Genomic DNA, 16,308 nt, shown 5'->3' on the forward strand with positions numbered 1-16,308 from the left:
GAGATGAATCGGAGCAGAAAGGAGGCTCTGGAAAGCAGGGATGCTCCCGGAGCCCCCCTGAAGCCCCCAGGCCGCCAGGGACAGGGGACGCTGGGGATGGGGGACAAATCCTGCCCGGTCAGGTCCAGAGTTGCACCGATGCCGGGAGACACAGAGCAGCCACGGGGGCTGGCCCTGGCCACCAGCACCTGAGCAATTAACGACGTGCCCGTGGTCAGCCACTTCAGTCGCTGCATCTTGTCCCAAACACCTTAGGAGCCCCCGCGTTAGGACTACCAGCCCTCCTACGAGCTCAGAGGCATCAGCCTTACTCCGGAGTGTTTCCGAGGCACTTCGGAGAGGGGGAAACCGAGGCACGCAGAGATAAAGACACGCGCAGCGCGCAGGGCTGTGCCTGAAAATGTGCGCCACAAGCCTCGTCCCCCAGCGCCGGGACCAGAGGCACCCACGGCTCCGGGATGGGGACGGGTGCTGTGGTGCTGGTGCCGGCCCCGTCGCTCGCAGCAGCCGTACCTCGGATGGAGCTGCCCCCGTTGTCCCCAGGAATCCACGCCAGCGTGATGGACGATGCCGAGGTCTTGGAGACGGTCAGGCGGGGCTGGTCCGGGGGCACTAGGGAGGAGGGAAAAGCCCGTGAGCACCTTGCACTCACGGGCTGAAAGTGGCCCAAACGGTGCCCTGCGAAAAGGGGAAACGCCAGCGAGACCTCCCGCTCAGCCCCTCGCGCCGGCAAGACCCCGCAGCGCTTCGCCCCGCCGAGAGCAGCGCACAAGCAAGAGCGCAGGCTCGCTGTGCCGTCTGCCGCGACGGAGCGTGTCCGCGCAGGGCGCGTGCTCCCAGACGCAGAGGTGGGACTGCGGGCCGCCCCCCACCCACCAGCGCCCCTCACCTTGCACCAGCAGGTTGATGATGATGGTGTCGAAGCCCCAGGTGTTGGTGGCGGTGCAGGTGTAGTAGCCCGAGTCCTCCGCTTTCACCGAGGGCAGCACCAGCGTGCCATTGGCCTGGATCAGCCGATGGCCATCCACCGTCACGGGGATGGCCGAGTCCTCGCTGCCAGGAGCGGAGAGGGCGCATCAGCCGCGCGCGACACAGCGAGGGCGATGCAGCCGGCACCGGTCCCCCGGCCTGGGCTGCGGCAACGGCTGGCAGCCCCCCTCAGTACCTGTCCTTGGTCCACTTGATGGCGGGGACCGGCTCCCCGACTGAGTTGCACGGCAGCCTCACGTCCTTCATCCACGGGGTGGTGACGGTGCCTCCGAAGGAGATGATCTTGGCGGGGGCTTGGGGGCAAGGAGGAGGTCAGCCTGGCGAGCAGGCCCCGTGCGCGGACCCCCCGACGGGCGACGAGAGCCGAGACCGCCCAAGCCGTCTCTCTGCCCCGGGCACGAGTCGCCCCAGCTGTCCCTTGCTGCAGGCTGATACGGAGCAGCCAAAGCAACCCGAGGGGCAGGGGACAGCAGAGCCAGCGTGCGCGTCCCCCCCGCGAGCCGGCGGCCCCCGCCGTACCTTTCCCAGCAGGCTCGATGGTGACTTTCTCGCTGATGTTGCCGCGGCCGGCGGAGGTGACGGCAGCCACCCACAGCATGTACTGCTGCCCACGGTTCAGGTGGGCAATGCGGTAGAAGAGCTGGTCGGGGCTGGTCTCGTACTCGCTGGGGGCCTGCGGAGAGGGAGACGGGAGAAGGTGCAGCCTCCGTGAGACCTCACCCTCAGCTCGGGCGCCCCGGGCACCCCAGCAGCGGGAGCATCGCCACCAGCCCAGGCCAAACAGAGGCCAGAGCAGCGCCCGAGCCGTCAGCAAGGAAAAGCTGCCTCTGGGTCAGCTGCCTGCACCTGGGCATCCCCACCACCACCCCCAGGACCCCCAGCCCTGGGCATCCCTACCACCCCACTGCCAGCAGGCTCCTGCCCTCGCTCCCATCCCCGGCCAGCTGGCAAAGGAGGGCCTCGGGCCCCCGTCACCCCACCCGGAGCGATCCCTGGGGAGCTCCCTTTGCTCTCCGAGTCCTTGAGGCGCCGTGGGTTTGCTCCCAAGCAGCGAGTCAGCTCTGCTTGGCGTTTCTCAATGCCAGCGTAAACCGGCTGGTGTCGTAATTTCTCCAGGGAGCCCGGGCCAGAGCCCGAGGAACAGATGGCTGCGATGGCATGATTTGTTCCCGGGAAAGGACGCTTCCCCGGACGCCCGCCAAGCTGCAGCGGGGGCCAGGCACGGAGGCAAGCCCCGGCCGGGCTGCCGAAAACCCTCTGCGGTTGCAGCGAGCAGCCAGGGGGTCCCCGAAACCCCGCGTGGGCTCACCTCCCACATCGCCCGCAGCGACCGTCCCCGACCCCGCGGGCGCTCCCGGCCTGGCTCGCAGCGAGGCTGGGCGCAAGCGCCGGGGCTGGTCTCCATCGCATCGGGGCCAAAGCTGCCCTGGCCCAAGCACGCCGCGCGGGGAAGGGCCGCCCTGCACCGCTCCCGGCCGCCCTGCCATGCCGGCGCCGGACAGGGGACGGGAGCTCAGCCATCCCTGTTGCACGGGATGGATGGGGTATTTACGCGTGCAAACAGGCGACTGCGCGCAGGTATCTGCGCGTTCACCGCCTTCAAACGCGCGCCCTTGTGGGGCCCGCGGATGTAAAGGTACCCCACAAGCAGACGCCTATATGAATATTGTATAGTATACGTAATTTTTTTTACCCAAACGACAGTTTTGACAAGATGCCAAGAAAACAATATCGCATCCCAGCGGTTTTACCAGTTGCTTTGATGAAAAGATTATGTTGCCCTGGAAACCAGAGGCTCAGATAGTGAAATGAGTTTGAGAAGGAGCTTTTGATAAGCACTAGTCTACAGACCTCCCATCAACCTCTCCCGCACAAAGGAGGGATGGGGCCAGGTTTGATTTCTGTTTTATTTTCGGTCAGCCGCTGGCATCTTTCCCCTTCCGGAGCGAGCGCGGAGCGGGGGAGATGCCGGAGGAAGGCAACAGCCAGCCGATGGGGCTATGGGCCGATGTGGAGTGCCCACGGGTGCCCTTGCAGCTCCACGGCGCACGGACCTGGCCCAAGGGACCTTTGCTGCTACCGCCGCCCGGCATCCGCCCTCCCTCCCGCTCCGCCAGCTCAGCATTCCTCCGCCCACCCTGGCGATTGCCCAGCCTTGTCCCCCCGTCCCTGTCCCCATCCCATACCGGCTGCCCCGAGCCGGGGCTGGAGCAGAAGATGGTGTACTTTCGGATGATGCCGTTGGGCTTGGCCGGCGGCAGCCAGGACACCACCACGCTGCTGGCGGAAGACGGGACAGCCTTGATGCCGGCCGGGGGACCTGGAACTGAAGGAGGAAGAGCACGGCAGAGCTGGTGCCGGGAGGCCTCCGAGGCCTCTGCCCAGCCCTGCGAGGCAGCAGCACCCCGCTGCATCCCAGCCGCGCTGGGGAGGAGCCGCAATGGCGTTTCCACGCCAGCATCGGCAGCCGCGAGCAGGGACGAGCCTGCAGATAAGCGGTCGCCCCGCCGTCACCCCACTGCCTGCGGGACACCTCTCCACGGGTGGCTCTGGTCCCCTGCTGAGCCAGAGGCAGGAGGGTTAATTGCAGCGCAGGCTCTGGTTTAGAAACCGTGATTGGCTTTTAACGGCCGTCTCCTTAATCTGCCCGAGTGGCTCAGCCTTACCCTGCCCAGCTGAGCCTCCCCAGCATCTGGCGCTTCCCAGGACGGGCGGGCAGCGACGCCAGCCCCAGCCCGCGGGCCCAGGAAACGCTCCGCTACCGCGTTAATGGCATCAAAGTAGGGCAGGCAGGGGCGTAAATATTTAAATATCCGCACTTAAGGAAAAGAAAAAAAGAGAAAGGGAAACGCCCTGCCTGTGGCTGTACACGGGGGGTTTCCTCCGTGCCCCCGCAGCCACCCCAGCCCTTCCCTCGCCAGCGCGGCAACACGACGTGCTGTGGCACGAGTGAGCGCTCCCGTCTCCCGGCCTCAGCCGGCTACGGCACGCTGCAACCCGAAGTGACGGCAGCCCGACCCGAGCGGGCTGGGGCCGCCTGGGGGGTGGCTCTGCTACCACGGAGCAGCAGCCGAGGACCGTGCACGCACGCCGGGCAGCGCTGGGGGCCTTCCTCCCCTCCCGGCCAGGCACGGACCTGCCCGTCGGTTTGGCAGACCGAGCAGGGAGGGAACGAAAAGGAAGGAGAAGCCCTGCCCAGCCCTGCCTGCCTGCCGCGGGGGCTGCGCATCTGCCCTTTATTCATTGCTGAGGGCTCCTCCTCAGCACTCCATCTTCTTGCTTCTAATTAACACGCCTTGCCACGGTTTATCAGCCGGGGCGAGAGGAGAGCGCACCCACGCGCACCCGCTCCCCCGGGGAAACGCCACTTACTGTCCTCCTTGGTCTGGATGTAGAGCACGCTGCTGCGGACGCCGTCGCCGGCCTGGGTGTACGCCAGCACCTGCACGCTGTAGTTGGTGAACTTCTCCATGCCCCGCAGCTCCACTCGCTCCCGCGTGGTCGTGATGTTCTGCATCTCGCCCCACTCTGCGGGGAGACGGGACCCGTCAGCCCCACGCCGCCACCCGGCCGCGTCCCCCGCTCCCCGCGAGCACTCGCCTCCGTCCATGTAGAGGGACCAGAAGATGACCCGGTATCCCTTGAGCACCCCGTTGAGGGTGCTGCGCGGGGGCTCCGACCAGGAGATCACGGCCACGTCCGACGTGATGGAGATGGCCCGCACGTTCTCGGGGGGCTGGCTGGGAACTGAGGAGGGGAGGGACGGGGAGGACAATCAGCAGGAGGACGGAGAGGCAGCACGTGCCCGGCTGAAAGAGCCGCGTCCCATGGGTCAGCCGCCCCGACTGCACCCGCGTGGGACCCCACCGCGCGGCAGCCCCCTCTGCCCCGGCTGCTCGAGCCCCTGGAGCCGGTCCTGCCCGGCCTGCGGGGCACCGGGGCCGGGCGAACGCAGCAGGCTGGCCTCCGGCACGCAGTTTTGCTCCTCCCGGACCACCGAGGCGGGCGCAAGCCCTGTGCTCAGAGGGCCAGGGAGGCCGCCGGGACACGCTGAGCTTCCCAGCAAGGGGAGGGCGGGAGAGCTGGCTGGATGCGAGGTAATTAGATCCCGTTGCCCCGTAAGAGGTAACGCTGATTTTTATGAGCATTTAAATGAGAATACATCACCGTAACGATCCTCTTTGAAAATGATTATTGTTTCATATTACTTAGGTGCAAAAATATAAGCACCATGTAATTAGGGACAGAGTATAATAAACTAATACAGATAGTCCGTTTGAACAAAATGAAGGTAATATCATTATGGAAAAGGCACTATTGCTAAAACAGGGGCCCTTGAATACCCCAGGAGGAGTGCTAATGTAGCCAGGAAATGATCATGGTTTGACAGGCTAACGAGAGCCTTAATTAAGTATGAAAAACTGCTGAGCAAACGCACTGCAAAACTTTTTTCCAGTTGTTTGTAAAAGGGCTGAGGCCACCAGCAACCTCTCCCAGACGGAAACCTCCCTGGCGCTCCGGCGACGCGCGAATCCACCTTGCCGTCCTTCTAATTGCGCCAGAAACCCGGTGCCGTGGCTGTCCCGGCATCCTCGTGCTCGCACCTCCTCCCCAGGGCCGCTGCGAGCGGGCGCGCGCGTGCCGGCAGCCGAGAGCCGAGCGCCGCCGGTGGGCAGCGGCCGGGGCTGGGTGTCCCCCGGCGGCGGCCGGGACGGCCTTACCGTCCTCCAGCGTGGTGGCGTTGATCTCGCTGGACGACGGCCCCGTCCCCGCCCGGTTGAACGCCTGCACCACCACCCCGTACTGGGCAAACTTCTTCAGGTTGTCCAGCGTGTAGACCTCGCTGTCTCCCGTGGCTTTCATCTCCACGATGCTGTACTGCCCGTTGCTGCCCGGGCTGTTCTCCCGGTACCCAATCTGGTAGCCACGGATCACCCCGTTCTGCAGCTCCTTCTTCGGGGCCTGAGGAACGGGGGGCGCAAGACGGAGCGGTGTCACGCAGGGCTACGCTGCCCAGCAAGCACGTCCCCGGGCCGGGAGGCTCGCAGGGCTCCCTTGCCGCGACCGCCGCTCCCCAGCACCTTTTTTTTCTCCATGCTTTTAAACTCTCTCTCCCCTCAGCAGCGCCCGGGTGGACACACCGAGTGGCAGAGTGGTGACAAAAAGTAGAGTGGAATAGCGATAATAAAGGGCCACCGGCTCCTCAGGGGCCACCAGAGAGGACGGCGCTGGCTGGGCAGCGGGACGCGCTCGGCCGGCGCCGTTCCCCGACCGGAGCAGCTCAAGGAGAGGAGGGAAAAGCCCCGAGTCCGACAGCCTTAAAAAATGTGCGAGGCCAGGCTGAGATCAATCTTAACAATATTTCTCCGAAGCATTAAGAAATCAATAGGGTTGATTGCAAATTTATGTTACAAAGCCAGGGCGATCTATCTCGCTGCAACACTCTTAAAATGAAGTGACTTACCTTTCAGGTGAACCTTATTTTCCATTAATCTGTTTTTCAGCGCTTAAGGGGAGGGGGGAGAAGCTGGAACCCTAAATTTATTGACTTACCAGTTCATTCCCAAGTCCTAACTTTATAATCAATTCTATTTTTCATTATGCACCTCTGGAAAAATACATCCGATTCTAAGTTTTATTGACCTTTGCGCAAACACTTTGCAACCCAGCGTCTCGGTTTTTACGTATTTATCGTCTCTCTCCCAGGGCCCCGCACGGGCGTCCGATGAGATAACGAGCTTGTCATAAAACATGATTAAGAAGGACCCCGTGCGATGCAGCCGAGCTGCACGCCCAGCCTTCGCATTTTTATATCGCCCGGGAAATTCTTCCCGGCCCCCGTGCCGCTGGCGAAACGCCGGGTCCCAGGACAAGCTGCCGCCGCAGAGGCTCGGGACGGCGTCCGGCACCGCCCAAGCCCCTGGGGCCAGGGAAAGCCCACGCACCGCTCCGGCCCCGCTCACCTTCCAGGTGACCTGGATGCTCTGGGACGTCACGGGCTGCAAGGTGACATCCATCGGAGGCCCATCGGGAGCTGCGGATAAACAGACCCAGAAGAGTGTGTTGAGAAGCACCAGGGAAAGGAAAAATACCTGGCTTCCGGAGAGCTCTGCCGCAGCCAGCTTCGCTCAAGGCTACGGCCCCCGCGCTGCCCGTGGCCGCCCTCGTCCGCCGGCCCCGGCGCGCGCGGCACGAGCCGGGAGCGGCACCTGCTTCCTCCGTGCTGATGGTGAGCTCCTTGCTCGGCTCGCTGCGCCCGATCTTGTTGAAGGAGTACATGCGGATGCTGTACACGGAGGCTGGGTGGAGGTCCACGATGTTCGCCTGGTTGATGGTCGGGGAGATGTTGCGCGTGGACTGCTTAAAATCCCAGGAATCTGGAAAAGCAGCGGAGAGAGACAGGAGGAGCGTCAGCACCCGAATCCTGCGGCACGAAGGGGGCCGTGCTCAGGCAGGTGAAGTCCCCAGGCGCCTCTGGTTTTCGTCCCCGGCCCCCGCGGAGAGGTGCTGCTTCCCCCCTCCTCGCCGTTGCGCAGTCTGGCTTTGGCTTTTCGCAACTGTCGTCTCTTTTAATATTCCCTTTCAAATGCTCCCAGCCCACAGAAATTAACATGTTTCATTAATGCTGCTCTCTCCTTTCTTCATCAAAGGGACCGGGATGCAGAACGTTCCCTTGGAGACGCCGGCAGGGCAGGGGCAGCACGGGGAGGGCAGGGCAGATATCACCTACCCGACTTGTTCTTGTACTCGATATCGAAGCCGGTGATGATGCTGTTGCCGTCAAACCGCTGCGTCCATCGCAGGTTCATACTCCGAGCTTTCACTTCGCGGATCTCCAGCTCCGGCGGGTCGGGGGGCTCTTGGGGAGACAGGGGCGGGTTAGGGATGACAGGGACAGAAGCCCCCCAGGAGCAGGGGGATCCTCGCGGCGAGGTTTCACACCCCGGGGCTCGCGCGCAGGGGAAGGAGTACCTTGGACGGTGAGCTGGATCAAGCCTCTGTCCTCGCCGTAAGAGTTGATGGCGTGACAGGAGAAGAAGACCGAGTCCCCACGGTCGGCTGGTTTCAGCTACGAACGTTGCAGGGAGAGAAGGGGAGGCCGTTCAGGCTGAGCTGCCCCAGGCACCGTGCCGCCGCCTTCCCCGGTATGGCAGCCGGCTGCCGCCACCAGCCCTGGCGGGAGCCGTGCCCGCAGAGGCCGGTCGCCCTCCAAACCCCCAGTCCCCTGGCTCAGGTCTGCGCTGAAATTTTGTTCTTTGAGACGTCCCTGGTGGCGCAGAACACCTTCGCGACCACAGCCCCTTGCGCAGGCAGCTGAGATTCAGCGCAAAACCCCGGGGCTTGCCACAGCAAGCAGGCAGTGGCTGTTCTTTAATCGGCGTAATTAAAACTGGAAGGCCGGCTCCCCGTGCCAGCCCAGGGCAGCGCTCGCTCTTACGCCCGTCGTAGAAGTCCAGGCGCTGGCCAGGTGCTTCGCCCGGCTGCACCGCAGCGTGCTGGGGCCGGGGGAGACGCAGCCGGTGCACGGTGCCGCTGGCTGGAGACGCAACCCCTCCGGCGGGTTTTCCAACATCCCCTCCCGCCGGACCCGATTTTGCCACCCTGGGAGGCCAATAGCGCCAGCCTCCGCGACACCCGCTGGGGACCACCGACATCCTCCCCGGGCACCCCTGCGCCGCCTGCCCCCCTCCATCACCCCAGCAACACCCCGGCCCCTCACCTTGAGGGTGGAGATGACCTCGTCGCCGTTGTCCTTGGTGGTGATGGCGTAGCGCATGTTGCGGTCGGGATCGATGACGGTGTCGCCCTTCTCCCAGCGGATGATGATGGGCCGCTCGCCCCGGGCGGTGCAGTTCAGCTCCTTGGTCTGCCCCTTGATGGCGATCGTGGTGTTGGGGTGGGAGGTGATCATGGCCGGGACTGCGGGGAGGCAGGGGGTCACCCGTGGGCCCGGGGGATGGCTCGGTGCCACCGGCGGCTGCCCGGCCCCGGCACAGCCCACGGACCCCGCTGGGGAGGCGGCGGATGCGGGTCTCATCAAGAGGCCGCGCAGCCCGAAGCGGAACCGTCTCGCTGCATTATACAGCTCAGGATCATAAAATAATGAAGCAGATAAATTTTATAATGCATAGCATTACACCAGGGTAGACAATAAAACATGAAAGACAAATAACCAAGCGCACACTATAATGAAGAGAAAGCCTCCAGTCTGAGACGTGCGGGTATGAATTATTGACTAAGGTTTTACACTCCCGAGGATGAGAGGAAGAATGTTTTCCCTCACAGATTTGCATAATTCACTCGTACAAACCTGGGCAGAATATAGAGCGCGATTTCACATCAGCAAGGCCGCCTTTGCATTGCAGATGCCAGAGAGAGAAGTTTTTTTCCATAGCCACCCCAATATGCAAACGAGGACGGCGGGGAGGCCCCACACCGCGCTCCCCGTCCGACCGGGCTGCAGCACCCAGCAGGGGCACATCCCAGCGCTGCCCAGCCGGCGGCTGCAGCACTGTCAGGGATGGCCCTCGGGACGGGACGGAGAGCCCCTCTCGCTGCTGGCGAGCGCCCGCAGCCCCAGCGCGAAGCTGCCGCCTCCCGTCCCGGCGCTCAGGCCGCTGGCGAGGAGCAGCACGCCAGCCTGCGCCAGGCTCAGCCGCCTCCTGCCCGTCCCCACGCGCTGCAGCAGCCTCTGCCGAAGCGCTTCTCCTTGCTGCGAGGGGTTGCTGTAACGAGCCCCGTCCGGGCTCCTTCCCCGGCAGCCTCGCCGCTCCGAGAGCCAAGCCCTCGCGCCGCCCCGGTGCCGCGCGGTGAGCCGGCCGCGGCACGCACCACGCGGGAGAAACGGGCTGGGGGGGCGAGGGCAGCCTGGGTAAGCAGAAAAAAATGTAATGCATAAACAAACAGCGCTGCCGAGTCCCGCAGTAATATATGATAATGACAATCCGCAAAGGCAACACACACTGTTATAATGGGACACAAGAGGCTCTAATGAGCTACGACTTCTCGGCTTTCTGCGGCAATGTAATTCAATTAACGGCTAAGGAAACCTTTCCTCCTGAGCTGCCGGTGTTTGAGGGGTGCAGGGCAAGCTGGGACAGAGCGGTGCCCAGCCTGGCGCCCGCTGCCAGCGCCCCGTGGCAATCCTGCCCCGAGGGGAGCATGGCCGCCTGAGAGCCAGCACTGGGACGGCGAAGCGCAGGGACGTTGGGACGGCGAAGCGCAGGGACGCTGGGGCAGCGCTCGGAGCCGCGGCGCATTGCTGCCAGACCTGTGGTCCGGGGCACGGGAAACCAAGAGCTACAAGGAACAGGGCAAGTCTTCTCCTAGCTCTGCCCCATCCATTCCCCAGCCACGCGCCCGTCTTCCCCCGGCCCAGACGCCTCTGCCTGCCCGCAGGCTAACGCCAGGGCTACGGCGGAGAGAGGGACAGGTGTGGGACGGGACAGCCGAGCCCCAGCCTCCCGCACCCCGCCGAGGTGAAGGCAGAGCACAGCGGTGGCCGGGGGCTCTTGCACCCACCCTGGGCCCGGCGCTGACCACCGCTCCGGCTCCGAGTGCGCGCAGCATGGCGTAAGGGCACGCGCAGCCAGGTTAGGGTCTCGGCACCCAGTTTTGGCGCTATGGTGGGACCTTGCTGGACTCCTGCCTGCCGTCCCCAGCTCCTGCCACGAGAAGGGCACTGAGAGGCCACCCTGCAGAGTTTGGGCTGCACTGGGGGCTGCTTCTCTGCATTCAGCCTTCATTTAGCCCAGGCTGGAGGCCGGCGCGGCGCAGAGGACGCGCGTGGCCGCGGGGGCCAAAGGGGCAGGACAGCCCCGCAGGGCTGCGGCTGCCGCGGAGGCATCGGCCCCCTTTCTTCCTTCCCGGCGAGCGGCAGCCCCGGGAGAGGAGCTCCGTTTCAGGCTCTGCTTTGCTGAAATGCACTTATTGATGTTTGATTAAAAGCAGCTCCTCGGATGTAAACACAGCAACTTCTCTCAATTGCCGGGGTCCCAGGAGAGCGGCAAGCAGCCCAGAGCGGGGGAAGCAGCAAAACAAAGCAAAAGAAAACCCCAACCAGCCACGCAGACAGCACGGACCAGGGCACGAGGGCAGCACCTCTTGCACGCCGGTACCCAACACCTGCCCTGGCGTGGTCCTGCCGCTTGCGGAGGGGCAGCGTCGCCCGGGACTGGCTGGGGGACCCTCCGAGGGCTGCCGGAGGCTGCTCCCGGCCAGCCCGCGCCCCTCTCCCTGGGTGCAGGGACATCAGTAACGCTGCTTTCTGCCCGTCAAAGCATCAGCCAGAGCGCCGGGGCAGTGCTGCTGTGCTGGGCTTCCCTCGAGGAGAGCTCGCCTCCAGCGCTTTCTGCACCCGCCCGTCCGCCCTGCGCCCAGCGCCGCTGCCGCGCTCCCCCCGTGCCCACGGGCCTTGTTAACAAGGCCGCGACAAGAGGCTCGTCCCGCTTGCTGGGCAGAGATAAGGCTGGCTACAAAGAGAGATGTCAGCAGCCGGCACGCTCCGCCGTCCCACGCCGGGCTGGGGCACCAGCCGCGTCGCAGCCCGCTGGTGACAACTGAATGAGAACGGTGACAAGGGTGACGAGGGCTGTGCCTGCCTCCCTCGCCCCCCTCTTTCTGGTTTGGAGCCGGCTCTGTGATGTTAATTTGATTGCGCCCGTTCCAGCTTCCTTTCTACGCTGATTAGCCGAGTTTCACCTGAAGCATGAGATTAATTCAAATTGCATGGAAGCAATCAGTTATGCTCTTGCTGTACGGCAGCGAACTTCCAAACGCGTCCGTCCCCGTGCCCGCGACGTGCAGGCAGCTGCCCCTCTGCCAGCCCCCTGGCCGGACCCGCTCCCCCCGGCATCGCGGCGCCGGGGAGGTCCGAGCAGAGGAGCCCCCTCTCCAGCGAGCGCTGCCCACCGCTCCGGCAGCCCCGGCACGGCCCACAGGGACCCCCCGAGGACATGACCCTCTCCATCCCTCACGCTCGGCTCTCGACACCGGGAGAGCCGCGCAGCCATGGGCTAAATGGCATTTATCACGCGCCGGTGGTCTCCTCCCACGGGCGCACGCTCCCAGCCACCAGCATTCGCCGTCTTTCGCTCTGCAACACACCTGACCAGATGCTAACGAGTTTCTTTCCGAAGCGGGGAAGGGCACGCTGCCGCGGAAGGCAGCAAGCTGCTGCCTGCATCCAGCCACGCGCCTGCGCCGGGGGCTGAGCGGAGCAGTGCGGCGTGGGCACCCAGGGACGGGAGAGCCCCAGCCCCACGGGCGGCACCGCAGGCGAGGGCTGGGCACGGCCGGGGCGCCGAGCGTTACGCTCCCACGCTGGTACAAGCAAAGCTGGGCGGCTTTCCTTGCCCGCCACCAGACAAAAGCAGCGGCCGGCTCCTTCTGGCACTGGCGGGTCCGCAGGCCCACGGCCGGGACTGCACGCACTTGCCTGATCATTACCTGGCCGCCTCGCCTTGCCCCCCGAGCCCGGCGCTGCGGCGTCGGGGAAGGGGATGTGCGGCTGCGGGCTGGCCGCCAGGGCTGCTCCCCTATCCCCTGCTGACCCGCGCCAGCGCTCGCTTTGGGCTCCGATTAACTTTCATTTAACTCCGTCCGCAGTGGCCTGACTTTCAAGGAAAGCCGGCGCTGATCTCACTTTAATTGGCCTGACATTTCGCTAAACAAACAAAAATCCAAAAATGAAACAAAACAAAGAGCCCCGTATAATGCTTAATTGGCTGTGGCGCTTCGTCTCCCTATTCATCCAAACCTTTTCAAAGGCTGCGAGGTCTCCAGGAAATGTAAAAGCAGATGCATAATAAGGTTATATGCTATTCAAGTCAGCCAGCAACCTGTCCTGGGATGCAATTACAGCAGATAGCGGGGACAAGGCAACAGTTCAGGCTCCGAGACTCCTGCACGCTCACTTGGGATTAATCGCCTCGACTTTGTACCTGCGCCTTATTGAAGTGCGTTGTTTGAAGTCGCTCGTTTCGATTCATCAGTCGGCGGGATAAATTAAACAGCTGCCGGGGAGGGGAGCAGAAACCCGGGAAAGCAGAGGCTGGGTGGGGAGGGGAGCAGCCCTGAGCGAAACGCCTCCGATGCCAGAAAACCCAGCGCTCGGCTGGGGAGGGGAGGCAGCGAGGGGGCTGCCCGAGCCCGAGCCCGAGCCGCTCCCTCCTTGCCTCGTCCCGCTGATTCCCCGGGTGCGAGACCCTCGTCCGGAGACGGCGGTGCCCGGCAAGGGCCGTGCATCCATCCCCTCTGCCCGGCAGCACCCTGCCCAAGGGACAACCAGGGTGGCGGTGGCCGCCACGGCTCCGCCCGCAACCTCCGTCCCCTCGTCGCGGGCAGGGCAGAGTTTAGCCCCGCTCAGCCCCGGAGACACGCGGGAGCTGCCGCAGGAGAGAGCCCGACCGGGCTGGTCCCCCTCCACCACCTCCTTTTTGAGGTTTGAACGCTCACGGCAGCAACGAGCAAAATAAATAAAGAGGAGCTGGAGATTATGTATTCTGCTGATAGCAACGGGAGAGGAATCCGATAATAAGCGCAGTTCAAACACGGTGTCTAACAACACTTCCCGGCCCATCCCTGTCAAATTAGCCCAGCTCTTTCCTTGCCTCCTGTGTGATGCAGATTGATTGCTCGGTTTTATTAAGGACAAAGCGTGTTTAATAGCAAAAGGGAAGCGGGTCCCTGGAGGAGGGGAATCGGTGCCCTCCCCGTGCCCCGCGCATCGATCGCGGGGGTGCGCGGTGCCGAGGGCAGAGCCAGGCTGGCGCGGCGGGGACCAGCCGCACGGAGGAGGCCGCGCCGGACCGGGCTCTGCTGACGAGCACCCACCCCGCAGCCACAACCGCGTTCACCGGAGCGGGTCCCCGGCCCCTCGCCACGGCACGGCCCTGGCTACTTACTCTTCACGGTGAGAAACATGGACTTGCTGATGTCTGTGCCCACCCCGTTGCTGGCCTGGCAGAGGTAGTAGCCGATGTCCTCCTCCAGCACGTGGCGGATGAGCAGGGAGCTGTTGGGCAGGATCTGGATGCGGCCCGTGAGGGGTATGGGGTGGTACTGCTGGGGGTTGCCGCTTCCTAGGAGGAGGCAGAGACAGAGCTCAGCCGAGGCAGAGGAGCGCTCGTGAGGCTCGGTGCTGGGGCGGCCGTGCCGCAAGGGGACTCTCCCCTGCCCGCACCGAGTCCCCACGCGCTGCCGTGTCTCACCCCTACCTTTTGCGTGTTTCCACATGACTTTCGGAGGGGGGTACCCGTCAACGGAGCAGTTCAGCACCCCGGCTTTACCGTAAATGCCATCTTGGTTGTTGGGTTGGACCACAAAACGAGGAGGCACTGAGTAATTCGAGAGAAAAGGCGGACACTGTAGCAAAAACCCCCTCAGCTTCTTGCAACTCCTCCCTGCCCGCGGGCACGTGGCTGCTCTGGCTCAGCCCCGCTCCTCGCCCTCCCCGCCTGATTCTGCACCACTCCTTCAACCGGAGGAGAACGTTGTCTCCCTCCAGCCTCGTAACTTGTCTCTGCTCCCTGCCGCGCTACCCCTCCGTCACCGCCCACCCTCCCGAGCCCAACGCGGCGGCAGCACCGGGGACCGGGCTGGGCTGCGCGCGGCCGGGTCGGCCCCGCGGCACTCACCCCGCACGATGAGCTGCCGCTCCCGGCTGACCGTGGCGGCGTCGTTGCTGGCGATGCAGGTGTAGTTGCCGTTGTGCTTGAGGGAGACGCTGGAGATCTGCAGGGAGCTCATGAACTCCTTGCTCTCGATGGTGACTCCAGAGCCGGAGAGGATGACGTGCCCGTCCTTCCTCCAGGTGATGTGGATGGGCATGTCCCCGGAGGAGACCACGCAGGGGATGTAGAGGAGCTGCCCGATGGAGGCTGGCGGGAACTCAAAGGGCTGGATCAGCGGAGGGACTGTCGAGGGGAGAGGCAGAGCACGCTGGAGAGCCCGTCCAGGGAAAGCCTTCCTCCGGCGGGGACGTGCCCCGCTGCCCCGGGAGGAGCAGCAGCCCAGGAACTACGGCAGGGCTTTTGTTTCCACCAGGAACACGGCCGGGGAGAGCGGAAGGTGCCGCCAAGCCGGGGACAGCAGGAAGACGTCTCCCACCTGGCAGGGCCACCGCGCCAGGAGCGGGACGGAGAAACGCCGACCTCCGGAGCAGAGCGGGCCCTGCTCTGGGGAAAGCCCGGCCGCCCCCGCCCCGCACGTGCCAGCCGACATTCCGCCTCGGCATTTATCTGCTCGCAGAAAAGCAATTATTAGATGGATGCTTTTCTTAAAGGCACCGGATTCAGAACCAGCCATTATCTTTCTGATAACTTAATTAGGCAACCGCAGCATCTCTGGCAATGTGGGAGGGGGAAGAAGGCAGAGAGAGGGAGACAATTAGCTTAACAAGGCTCAGCACCTGGTAGATGAGATCCTCTTTCTACAGTCTCCATAATTAAATTAGCAGGCTGCCAATTGTCCCCTCGACAGAAATAAGCTGCCCTCTCCTACAGGCGCAGGAGCAGCTCCCCGCGCCACCACGCACGGCCGTGGGCTCCCACCTCTGCCCCGCGCCCAGGGCATCGCGACGGCCTCTGCGCCGGGCCTCTGCCCCGCTGCCCGGCCGCGGCCCAGCCGGGCAGCTCTGCGGCGCAGCGGGCGAGCGGGGGCTGCCAGCCGCCCCCCCGGGCTGCCAGCCGCTGCCGGCAGGCAGGCGGACGGGTGCGGGCAGGGCTGGCCTGCCCCTTCACCGGCTACAGCGACGTGGCTTGAGCTGCCGGAGCCATGGAGCCAGCGCTGCCTGTTTTCCATAATTAATGAATAATTAATTGGGAATGCACTGCAGTCTATTGCAGAGCGGGGATGGGCTTGTGGATGCGCGCCTCTCCGAACACGCCCCACCAGCCGCTTCCGAGCCGCCAGGAGAAGGACAGGCTCCCTCGACAGAAGAGCTCTCCCTGCTCGAGCTTCCCGCAACCGGAGCTTGCAACTCGCCTCTCCTCCCCAGTTCCTTTCCCACTGCAGTTCTCCTTTCCCCAGGGCTTCCAGGCTCTCTCGCGCAGCTGCAGCGGGCGTCCCTGCCCACGGTGCCCGCCGCAGAGCCTGGCCCGGTAGCTCAGGACCGGAGGGGAGCCCCAGCGAACAGCCTCTGCCTTCCCGCGGGGTGAAGCATCGCCCCGACGGTGCCCCGGCGCTGCCAGCTGCGGAGCAGGCATAGCTGGTGCCGGCACCGCACTCCCCGAATCGCCGCAGTCACCCGAGCAGAGCTGTGCGAGAGCCCCAGGGCAGCACCAAACCCACACGTGATTAATTAAAATGCTCAAAGGT

General features: G+C 64.3%; 1 protein-coding gene across 5 annotated transcripts in view; it reads right to left on the bottom strand.

The window, feature by feature from the left end:
• DSCAML1 (DS cell adhesion molecule like 1) overlaps nucleotides 1-16,308 on the bottom strand; it is a 122,431-nt gene that overhangs the window by 19,002 nt on the left and 87,121 nt on the right. For all 5 annotated transcript variants that reach the window (XR_015706107.1, XM_087763560.1, XM_087763559.1 and 2 more), the window contains 16 exons: nucleotides 14,628-14,906; nucleotides 14,208-14,327; nucleotides 13,896-14,072; nucleotides 8,711-8,910; nucleotides 7,963-8,059; nucleotides 7,721-7,849; nucleotides 7,200-7,367; nucleotides 6,954-7,024; nucleotides 5,712-5,952; nucleotides 4,591-4,737; nucleotides 4,363-4,518; nucleotides 3,177-3,316; nucleotides 1,510-1,663; nucleotides 1,166-1,283; nucleotides 890-1,053; nucleotides 514-612 (listed from right to left, as the gene is read on the bottom strand). Coding sequence is in view for 4 of the 5 variants with exons in the window: in XM_087763560.1 (XP_087619686.1) it covers nucleotides 514-612; nucleotides 890-1,053; nucleotides 1,166-1,283; nucleotides 1,510-1,663; nucleotides 3,177-3,316; nucleotides 4,363-4,518; nucleotides 4,591-4,737; nucleotides 5,712-5,952; nucleotides 6,954-7,024; nucleotides 7,200-7,367; nucleotides 7,721-7,849; nucleotides 7,963-8,059; nucleotides 8,711-8,910; nucleotides 13,896-14,072; nucleotides 14,208-14,327; nucleotides 14,628-14,906 (2,460 nt within the window). In the remaining variant the exon portion in view is untranslated. The remainder of the gene's footprint in view (nucleotides 1-513; nucleotides 613-889; nucleotides 1,054-1,165; nucleotides 1,284-1,509; nucleotides 1,664-3,176; nucleotides 3,317-4,362; nucleotides 4,519-4,590; nucleotides 4,738-5,711; nucleotides 5,953-6,953; nucleotides 7,025-7,199; nucleotides 7,368-7,720; nucleotides 7,850-7,962; nucleotides 8,060-8,710; nucleotides 8,911-13,895; nucleotides 14,073-14,207; nucleotides 14,328-14,627; nucleotides 14,907-16,308) is intronic.

The sequence above is a fragment of the Nipponia nippon genome, unplaced genomic scaffold (assembly GCF_047370975.1).
Source record: "Nipponia nippon isolate SJK-2023a ecotype South Korea unplaced genomic scaffold, ASM4737097v1 scaffold_28, whole genome shotgun sequence".
In the NCBI taxonomy this organism is placed as follows: domain Eukaryota; kingdom Metazoa; phylum Chordata; class Aves; order Pelecaniformes; family Threskiornithidae; genus Nipponia; species Nipponia nippon.